Genomic DNA, 11,705 nt, shown 5'->3' with positions numbered 1-11,705 from the left:
CACCATGTTGCGGGCTATTTTGAAGAAAAATTTGAGGATGTGGGAAGAGTGTCTACCCCATATTGAGTTCACTTACAACAGATCAGTTCACTCCACCACCAAGGTAAGTCCGTTTCAGGTAGTGTATGGTTTTAACCCCGGTGCCCCTATTGATTTACTTCCTTTACCAACATCCGGGAAATTGAATTTTGATGCTAAGACACGTGCTGATTTGATTCTGAAAATGCATGAGTTGACTAAGCAAAATATTGAAAAGATGAATGAGAAGTATAGAACTTATGGTAGCCAAGGTCGGAAACATATTACTTTTGAAATTGGTGATCTTGTGTGGTTACATTTGCGCAAAGATAGGTTTTCTGATTTGAGAAAGTCTAAATTGCTGCCTCGAGCTGATGGTCCTTTTACAATTGTGAAAAAGATCAATGATAATGCATATAAGCTTGAGTTGCCTGCAGATTATGGGGTTAGTCCCACATTCAACATTTCAGATTTAAAGCCTTACTTGGGAGTAGAAGATGACATTGCGTTGAGGACGACTCCAATTCAAGAGGGGGAGGATGATGAGGACATCACTCTTTCAGATACACACACACCGAGTATTCCTCCAACAATAGAAACACGGGAGAAGAACAGCAAGGGCGCCCAAGCCAAGGTGGAGGTCCAATCAAGTTCGAGTCCGTTTCGGAGTCCAGGACCAGCCTACACTAAAATCGTCGCCCAGGACGCATACGGACTCCGTTTTCAACGTTCTACACATGGTTGGAAAGATAAGGAGATAAGCTTTCCAACGGGACTAGTCCCATGTCCAAATTCTTTCTGAGTCAATGGAAATCGTCGAAACAAGTGGACGTCCAGAATCTGTCAGGGTGCTGCGCCACCATCTTTTGGGCCGTTGGGCCGTGTATCGTGTTGGAGTCCATTAGGGACGTGTCCAGGGGTCCTTGGCTGACCCTAGTCTTTTATGTATAGTAGCCGCCACCCTAATTAGGGTTGGGTTTTGCTTAGATATTGATCTACACACAGTTGTGAGATTTTCGCTCTTGTTCTGGACCGACTAGGCCGTCGCAAGTGTTTGTGGAACCCCGACTTCGAGTGCTTGAATTCAATTCGCAATATTTTAAATTACATCTTCTACGTTCTTGCTTGTGTTCTCGGTACGCTTGCAGGGATTGAGCCTTCTTGGCGAGGTCAACCGCGCGACACGGTTGATAACCATCGGAGCTGTGGTGTAGTGATTACAAGGGAGACGATCTGTTCGGGTCGAAGCCTTTGGATCATCAACGTCAAGTTCTCCACCCACCGACTTATCGCTACCTATCGGAAGATCAGACCAACATTACTCATCGTATTGTTAGTGAAGTAGGTATGCTCAGTCTCTCCATCTCGATTTCCTTTTGTCCTGTACCATACGTTCGAACTATTGATGTTGACTTTCACTAGCTAAGTCCCCCTCCCCATCGCACAACATGTGATCTAGAACATCTTTGTCACTGTAGACCAACCAAACTTTCAAGTTCTAATCATGTGAGGTTTTCCTTGCCACTTGTAACCGTGAGTACAGTTGATTAATTAGTTTTATACTTTGCATGGGTTGTATACTTTACCCACAAGTAAAAATTACCCATTTTGCCCATGTCGATCAAACATTTACAAACTTCTGAGGTGTGCAACTAGGAAATCATTACAAAGCCTCTCTCAACGTGTGCATACCCGCTAAGGTTTAACCACTACATGAACACACCTCAACAACGGAAGATCATCTTGCGCCTTATGGAAACCCTAGAAGTACACCATTCCATTCCGTACAACCAAATGATCTACACAATGCTAAGAGTAAAGCAAATTAATCGGTTAGACCCGTCCTATACCAGGCTTGTGGTTGTCCTATTAACTTGGAAAGTTCACTCTATGAATCAGTCCTTGGGGCGTGTACAGTGGCCCAGACATCTATTGTGTATAACAGACTTCCACATCATCTAAAGACAATAATAAAGACATATTCTACAATGGTTATTTGTTACGCCCTCTATATGAGATGCTACACCTTTTTATTCTTGCATGCACCTAAGAAAAGTGCTGATCAAAAGCAAGCTTTAACTTGGTGGCCTGTTTTGTTTTGCTTGCTTCCATGAACTTGAAAAAAAAACTCCACGTCGATGCCTTATTTTTTTAAGGAACATTGATATTATTACAGATGAAATAAATAAACTAATTTGTGCAAAAATGAACTTTAGTTGAATGAGTATACAAACTTTATTCTCATAGATACGTTATAACAAGTGAATAGATAAATTATTTGCACAGAACAAAACTGAATACAACTTCAAATATTCACGACTTCTCTTATTTAAACTAGTCTTCATGTCTACATGATATGGTTATTCAAACTAGTCTCAATGACTCATCTTATTCCGAAAGTTTTCCCAAATATGTTGCGCTAAATCCTTCTTGAGTTGTTTATGTGTTGGCCAAGCTCGAATTTTGGAATTCCTTTCTAGCACCTTCTTGAAGAGAATGTTAGGCCTATTGTTGGCTTCCAGTGGTAGAACATAACATGACCTTGGGTTCTCATTCAAGTCCAAAGGAATGCCAAGCATATCTCCTTCATCTTCAACAATCATATTATGAAGAATAACACAAGCTTACATGACTTTTGTGCAAGCAACCCGTTTCCAAAATCGTGCAGGGCTCCGCACAATGTTGAAACATGATTGCGGTACCTCAAATGCCCGGTCAACATCTTTCCTTGCCCCTTTCTTGATATTCTGCAAAAAGTTTATCCTTCTCCATTTGAGGAAGTGATATAGTCTTAACGAAGACAGCTCATTTTGGGTAAACTCCATCGGCAAGGTAATAACCCCTATCATATTGGCTCCCATTGACGGTGAAGAGCACCTGTGGAGCTTCCCCTTTTAACTCTTCAATGAACAATGGTGACTGATTAAGCATGTTAATATCGTTGTTTGATCCTGTGACACCAAAATAGGCATGCCATATTTGAAGGTTGTGTGAAGCAACTGCTTCAAGGATCATAGTAGGGACACTGTGATCACCCCGAGTAAATTACCCCCTCCTTGTGGTAGGGCATTTCTCCAATTGCCAGTGCATACAGTCAATGCTTCCTAGCATCCCAGGGAAACCACGTGACTTGTTAATTTGAAGCAAATTCTCCACTTCGTCATATCTAGGGGATCCCAAATATTCTTCACCGAACACTTCAATCACACCTAGTTCAAACTAATCCAAGTCCAAGCACTGCAATGAAGTGCTAGCAGCAATCTTCAATGTCTCATCTAGTTCATCTGCTGGTGTGCCATATGCCAACATACGGATGGGGTCGGAGGCTCGGAGCAGAACCATGTGGAAATGAACATTCATTTAGGGAACAAAAAGTTTGTCCTGATCTGCAGGTGTCATTCCTTGAGGGCAATTACAGACACTGCAGATGAAAATATAGTCCACATCGTGATGCATGATCAGGCTGTTGAGAAAGCATTCGACTGGAAATTACACTACTTCACCGCTAGCACTAAAGTAGGTGTCACTGTGCTTGCATTTGCCTGCAATGCCATCGCAGACGTATGTAAATATGGGCTTGCCTCTGTTCTTAAATAACTCTACATCACGAATCATAATTTTAGTTGTGTGGTACTCAAAGATTAGTTGTTGTTACTTGTTCCCTAACTTGTTAGTTCTGTTACCAAATATGCATAGTGATGCCTGCTATTCTAACTTGTCAACAACTAGAATACCCTATCTACTTAAATGCACATCATGCAACCAGAAAACATCACATTGTGCATGCAGAGTGTCCTTGAGAGGCTCTTTTGCTGAATTTTGTCTCGCGGTGGCTCCAGAAAACATCACATATCAATCCTTTTCAAATCAAGGATGACATTGCACCTACAAGATATAGAAATATTATCAGCGTCTGTACATCCATGGAGCAAGGATGAAAGTGTAGGCGGGTGCTATGAATGTGTGTGGGCAGCTAGAGGACGAGTTTTGGAAATTAGAGTGATGCATATTACATTACAATGGAGTTGATTTCATACTACGGTTGCATCTGGTTTCTTATAGTTTGATAATTATTTCTACATACCCTAATCTGGAGAGCATAAGAGTCAGAACATTCTATATATGACACAAATATAATACAGTTTGCTCCACTTATGCGTCGAATTGAACACATGCCACAAATAGCTGTTTGAAGCCTAGAACAAATTCACAATCAACCAGTGGAAACAACTTGCAGAGTCTAGTGAAATCAGATGCCTAATAGTCCACTATTGTTTTGGAGGACAGAAGGCATGCATCTAGCTTACCAATAACCTTGTTGACGGCCATCAACGATTGATTAGTAATAAACAACGGATAATATCAGATGTCTTGTCGTGTATCAAGTTTCTTCCTAGGACGACAAAGGCAAGCAATAAGTTCATGGCAGCAATTACACGGATCATGAATAAACCAATAAATGATGCACAAAGACATTTAAATAACACTACTGAGCAGCTGCTAAGGCACCTCTCCATCTAGCATATGTGGGTTTTCGCATAAATCCGGTTACAAATTTCATCCTCATAATAGTACTCAAATCTCAACATATATAGTTAATGAGAAAAACTTCAACTATGGAAAAAAAAAGATGAATGACAGTAATATAGTTCAAAACACATAACCATCTACCGAACTGATGTCTCAGAAAGCAAAAGGGTCATATTTAATTTAGCTATATCATTCGATCTGAGTGACGCTTTGTTTATACTACTACAGGAGGGTTTTTCCTATCTGCTTGTTCCTCATTTGGATGGGTGCTAACGGAAGAACACCTGTGTCACTCTCATGACTGTTCTGGAATAGCTTTCTGACCCTTTTCAGCCTTGAGTTGCTTAATCTGCCTTTATAAAGAGGGGGAAAAATAAGTTAGATATCAGAGGAAGCTCCAATGTGATCAACATGTGCAAATTATTGAGTCTGAAACTACTTGCTTCAAGGCAGTAAGGGTATTTTCACTATACAGCTTAATTATCGTAGTTGTTTATCACAATAATTCGGTCAATGAATACGATTTTACTCTCAGAACATCGAAGATAGTGATAGACTTTTCATAAAACATAATTTGATCAGAATGAGATTCATTCATGAACTTGTTATTTTTCATAATCTACAGAAAGATGAATTGGAGAGTAACTTGCATAATATTGATGGTCTGATCTAAAACAAAAATGGTGATAGGCTTACTAACAACACACTTTTAAATCTCAAAGAAGTGAATCTCAAAAGGTAAGTCATATTCATAAATTAGATGTTGAGTCAAACTTTACAATATAAAAAAGCATATGAAATACACAACCATACCACATGGCTATGTGCCGGTTTCAGATCTGTCTTTTTCATGGTTTCATCTCCAAATAAGTTTTATGTTTTAGGTTCATCATCTGCTCATAGATTAAAGGAGATAATTTCATTTACAGTGGTCACAGAATGCTTTCACTAACATGGATGGCAACTCTTCATGAAAATTATTTCAGTGGCAAGTTGGGGTTCTATACATTTGGTAGCACACTAATTTAAGTGTGGTAGTTCGATCCTATGATGGATGGGTAAAGCATGAAACATCATGGATGGATGACAAGACTGGCAACTAGTTTAATTTTTCATGTTTTGTAGTTACAAGAATACCATATCGTAACCATATTGACAATAAACTAGTTTATAAATAATGGAAATTATATAAAATTAGGGAAAGAAAAGTGCTCTAGCCATTCATAACTAGGTGCTGTAAGAATTTTTTGTTCTTAATGATAAATGCATGAGTCGGGAATCTAATTGAAGATGAATGTGATTTTAGATTCGCAGGGCTATAAGCTATATAGAAGTCACTAACTTTTCAAATTTCTTTTTTTGTTTCACTTTCTCAACAAGTTTCATCTTTTAGATTCATCATGTACCGGTGTTTCAATTGAATATATATATGATCAACTACTATTAGGAAATAGATAGTGTAAAACTATAAATCATATCTTATTTTGTATCAACTTATTATATTGTGGACTTCCCCAATACAATGTTTTTGTGAATGGGAGAACAAGAAAACTAATAAAATGTAACAAGTGATTGTTCAACTAATTAACTTCTAATGTGTAGCATCCTTCTTTTTCTCCAATATGAATTCCGAATGATAATACAATTTTACTATTGACTTCTAGATATGTATTTGTCAATGATATTATTCATTAGTATGGATAATTATATGTATGTATTTTCATTTTTTTAACGACAACCACTCACTCAATTTTGTAGTACATATGTGAAAACCATACTAGCAGATGACAGTACTTGAGGATTCAAATTTTTTGTAACAGATATCTCTTTGAAACATGAAGAATGAACTTAGCTTCCACTGATCTAGGGAAACATATTTGTAACCACACTGTTCCTGCTTCCAAACAGAAATATAATTAAATGACATTTCTGAAATCAGTAAGTCCATGTGCTGAATAAATCCAGTTTAATTTGTAGTCTCTGGGCGAGCTTTCAATAAGTTTTCACTGAAGCCCGAATAATATTATTTTGAAATCATATATATGGCCATTTGTTAGTTTTATTTATGCAACAGGATCTTCTTTATGGTATCATCAGTAAATGAAATACAATCAACTCAAATTTTGGTGTATGAGCCAGAAATATGTTCAAATATTTATTAGTCTTGCACACCATATTAGTGTCCATGTGATGACCACATTTGCCACCCCAAACCCTAGCTGAAGCCCCTATTCTCTGAATCCTAGCTGGTGTCGGTTGGTATCTTCTTGTTCCAATTATGGGGGTTTTGCAAATGTGGTTAATACTAATTATGAAAGCCACGAACTAGTGGAGCACTAGCTGCATACTACCACATAACTACCGATGAACTAATAGAAGTTATAGAACACTAGTAGTAAAACCTAGTTATCATCCGTGTTCCCATACGTCATTGGTATTGTTCCACTAATTCAAGTCCAGTGTTCTGTTGGTTCGTGGATGTGTTCAACTAGTTTACGAAAGTTTTGATATCTCTAATGTGAGTTTTATCTCGAAGGTATTTACTGATTTTGCTTGCTGGTCAGATTTGCTAGCCTTGAGACCTATAATTCAATAGGGGTGTAGATGGACATTAGGTCAAGGGACTAAGATAAGATTCTGGGATGATTCCTGAATGAAAGCTAAACCTTTGGCTTTGAGATATACAGAGTTGCATAATATTGCTCCAAATGCTGAAGCTTCAGTTAAGGAAGTGAAAGAAGGATCAGTTCATATATCCCTTTGGCGTAATTTGTCAGATAATCAGATGCAGCAATTGTATCAGTTGGTACATCCACTTTGCCAGCATCAACTGACAGAAGAACCAGAATCTTGTATTGGCCGCTTGAGGCTAAGAAGTATACATTGAGGTCAATGTACCAGAAAATGCATAGCAGACTGCAGAAACCTAGATTGCACAGGATGTGTAAGATTATTAAGTTCCCCATGAAAATTAAGTTTTTTTCTGTGGTTGATGGCCTGGAATTAAATTCTGACCAGACACAATTTTCCTAGAAGGGGTAGGCAAGAAGTCAAGAAGTGTTTAAATGTGTGATCACCCAGAGTCACTTGACAATCTTACATGTGAAACTTTGTGTCACTGCTTAGCGATTAGCTGAGGCCCTCCGCACAAGAAGAAATGTCATTGCGTTTGATTAGTTCAAACCCAACGATCATAATGTCATTATCCATGAGATTTGTTCCTTTTTATTCATTGGGCAGGCCTACAGAGCACACAGCAGAAGAACAGTATCATCCAAGGTGTACAGAGTGCACAGGATGGAAGCAGGAGTTTCAGAAGGTAATTTTACTACTTTGGTGCTGCGCTGACGGAGTCTTGTGTTTGGTGTGATTTTATTGCTATGAAGATGGTTTTGTCTACAGTGAGAGTTCCTTTAATAATTCAGGTTTTGATTGTTTAGTTCTGAAAATTTCCTCGTTTCTAAATTGTGTGCGGAGCAGTACTTGGTTAGTCTGAATGTGTTTCAGGTCTTTACATTAACACCTGTGCATTGTCTTCAGATGCCAGGACGAATTGTTAGGATGTTTTCGACCACAAACATTTTGTGGGTCCTTCAGTAAAAAGGAAATGCAGGGGATCTCCCTTCGTCAAAAACTTTTCTGAAAATATTTGACGGAACGATGCAGAAATGATGTGCTGGCGAGGGATAAGAAACACGAAGAAATAGAAAGAAAAAAGAAGCAAAGATAATCCAATAAAAAAGAAATAATGGAAAACATTACATATAAAAGAAATAAAAAGGGAAAACAATGATACAAAAGAGTCAAACACTAAGATGTCTAGAACTAATCAATGGTGGATTCACTATTAAGCTACTTTGTACGGAATGTTAAGGTATGCTAAGAAAATGGAAAAAATATCTATTTTATTAGTTCATAATTTCTTCCCAGACGCTTAGATCATTGCATCCATAGAAAGTAATCACATAGGCACCTAGCACACTTCCATCTACAAAACTGAAAGCGGGAAAGAAGTCTGCAAGAGTTCAGCCTGTTATGCTCAGTTGACTCTGTGACTACATGCAGGCGAAGCGTTCCTTGTCACCGTCAGGTTTCTACCCCTGCTCTGGCATTCGACAGTTCGGCACTAATTCCATCAAATTGGCCGGAAAATGGTATAACCATCATAAACATTTTGCACAGTAACTTCATTAATTGGGAACTGACTAGTTTCCTTTATTCTATGACACTGTACCCACAACATCTGGTAACAGACAGAATAACCGCAACGATAGCACGACAAGCAATATCACAATAGCAACGATTGAGGCCACAGCTTTCACGAAGAAATTCCGATCACCAAACATCCACACAGAATAAAGATGATGGCTCGACAATTAAACTAAAGCCCCTTAGGAGGAAGCAGCCACTTGAGAGTCACGATATTTAGCTAGAGATAATTGGTTCAGAAGTACCGGCAAGAGATCACATCATCAGTTTTACCCATGATCAACCCCATAGTCATGCCCAAAATACTTACAACAATTACAGACACATGAAAGCAAGGTAGTAGATATGACGAAATCTAGGCAAGAGATCAGAGCCTGGATGCTTCCCTACTCAAAGGCCCACTGGTTCTCCCTGCGGATCTCCTCTTCCTCCTCAGGGGTGAAGTCGTTCTTGATGTTGAAGGTCTTGCGGATCTCCTCAGGAGTCTTGCCCTTGATCATGTCAGCAACAGTCTGGCAAGTCAGATCCAGCAGCCCCTTGATATTGAGATAGTTTGCAGCCTGAGAAAGTAGAACGGAAAGCAAAAGAGGGTGTCAGAAACAACAGTTACAAAGTCATGAACAGCAATAATGGCTACAGCAGATTGATGGGCAACCATCACCATCAAAGAAAGATACATACTGGTAAAGAACAAATAATTGCGTAAATTAAAAACTGTAAAGATGCCACAATAGATACAGCATTACAGATACCATTGTCTTCATGAAAAGAGTACAACTATAACAAACAAATTTGGACACCAGGTCCATAATGTTATTTTAATTACTTATGGGATACATGTTCAACGGCAGGTAAGTAGTGCGCATGCAGAGATGTACTCTTGCAAGTAATAAATCAAAATATATCATCGCACTGTTTTTACATGGTATCCTAATTAGATATCACTACTTAGACAAGTATAGGAAACAGATTAAATTGTGACATGTGGATAGTAAGCTGTGATAATAGAGAAAAATAAAGTAACTCGGCAATCTACAAAAATGTTAAAGAAAAAGTGCCATAGCTATAAGTTTCACAACTAAAACACATGCTCACAACAAGAGACAGAACAGAAATTTCTGGATTAAACAAATCAACGCACTAGTACTTGCACTGTATCTCAGCAAATTATTTTTCACCATGTAAAGTTGGTAATAGAAGCACATATCACTACTAAATAAGTAGAGGTGCTAGCACAGAATAATAGAAGTGCATATAGCCAAATAGGATAATAGTAATGTAATCAAAGCCAAGCCAATCAATTATGCAAGTTCAAAAATGGCATTATAACCATAATTTCCATAACTAGCACCATACAATAAAGCCATCTTTAATCTACTACAAAGGAGAGCGAAATATGCACAATAACAAGCCACATTAACAAAATAAGAAGTAAAGGCACTGCAACTAGAGTCAGATGTGCATAGTGGACACATAAAGGCCAAGAGCCCATAACTTATTTGTATAAAAGAAATCAACACACAATAGTTCCCTGTATCTCATCCCTCGCAAACTAATTAGCACCACATTACCTTGCTAATAGAAGGGTAACACTATAAACAAGAAACTTCAGATAAATTGTAATAACTATTACTGTTATCCCAGAATAATAGCTGTCTACAAGGTTTATACACAAGAAAAGTTGACCAAAGCAATACAATGACTTATCAACAAGCATGGAAACAATATAACACTGAATGGTACCAATGAATTTATTACTAGATGGAGACACAAGCAAACATACATCCAACTGTCCAAGAGATAACAACATGAGAATACTTCAGCTCCCCAGATTATTCCATTCCTTCCAATGTAATCTGTATAGAGTATGGACGCAGTTTCCACAATTAGGACCACACATTCGACAATCCTAATCCAATCTACTATAATGCAATATTATTATGTTGCAATCGAGAAACCACAGCTTACGCACAGCAATCAGCACAAAATAAACCGCTTTCAACCACAAACAAATCCAGATCTGCGTGGACGCATCCGATCCCTAACCAATCGCAGATCTATTTTCTTCCGATACGCAGACAGATAGCGGGGGAAGAGTGGAGGGGAGACGGGGGGCCGTACCAGGATGAGGTCGAAGAGGGTGGCCTGGTCAACCTTGACAAAGTCGGCGTCCCAGTTCTTGAGATCCTCACCGGAGGCGGAGGTGCTGTTGGTGGCCGGGGCGGCGGCTGCGCCCGCGTCGTCGGAGCCGGCCTTGGAGGCGGCGGCGGCGGCGTGGACGTGCTTGTTGCAATACTCGATGACCTTGGAGAGGATCTTGGAGTTGACGTTGGGGAGCGGGATGCCGTTGTCGGCGCAGTCGTCCTCGATCATGTGGCGGATGGTCTGCGACTCCATCGCCACCGCCTCCTCCACCTCAAACTCCTCGCCGTCGGAGGACTTGAGCGTGATCATCTTCTTCTCACCCTCCGCCGCCATCGGATGGGATCAGCCGGTCTCGCTTCCTCGATCGGCTCGGATCGGATCGGATTGGGAGGGGGGAGGGGGTGGACGAAACCCTAGCCCTCTCGCTGCGGCGCGTGGGGAAAGAGACGGATGGAGGAGGGCGGGTCGTCGATTGCGGCGACGGGGTGGCTGGGTCGGGAGATATTATACAGAGGGATAGCCGCCAGGGATTGGGCTTTGGGCCGAGGGCCCTTTTTTTAGTGGCATTGTATTCCATTAAACCGATGGAGCAGCCGAATCGCTGAGCACCAACCACATAACAACAGTCGGAACCGTATCGCTCCACCATATAAGGCACTCGGCCACCATATAAGGCACTCGGATCCATCAACGTGCCTAGACGAGCAATTTAGTATGCGTATTCGACTACGTATGACTTTGCAATTCAATAAAGTTACAAAAGAGTAAGAACTTTGGCTATTTAAAAAGAACACCTGACGGGG

General features: G+C 39.8%; 1 protein-coding gene across 1 annotated transcript; it reads right to left on the bottom strand.

Annotated features, from left to right (window-relative positions):
* Positions 1–8,924: 8,924 nt before the first annotated feature.
* On the bottom strand, positions 8,925–11,394 carry LOC133900391 (SKP1-like protein 1). The gene is made up of 2 exons (XM_062341510.1): positions 10,879–11,394; positions 8,925–9,317 (listed from the first exon to the last, which is right to left on the bottom strand). Exons 1-2 carry the CDS (start codon positions 11,233–11,235, stop codon positions 9,144–9,146), a joined length of 531 nt encoding a protein of 176 aa, XP_062197494.1. The 5' UTR covers positions 11,236–11,394; the 3' UTR covers positions 8,925–9,143.
* Positions 11,395–11,705: the final 311 nt, after the last annotated feature.

This window comes from Phragmites australis, chromosome 19 (assembly GCF_958298935.1).
Source record: "Phragmites australis chromosome 19, lpPhrAust1.1, whole genome shotgun sequence".
In the NCBI taxonomy this organism is placed as follows: domain Eukaryota; kingdom Viridiplantae; phylum Streptophyta; class Magnoliopsida; order Poales; family Poaceae; genus Phragmites; species Phragmites australis.
Note: the sequence above shows the minus strand (reverse complement) of the source record. Positions and strands in the feature narration are given on the sequence as shown.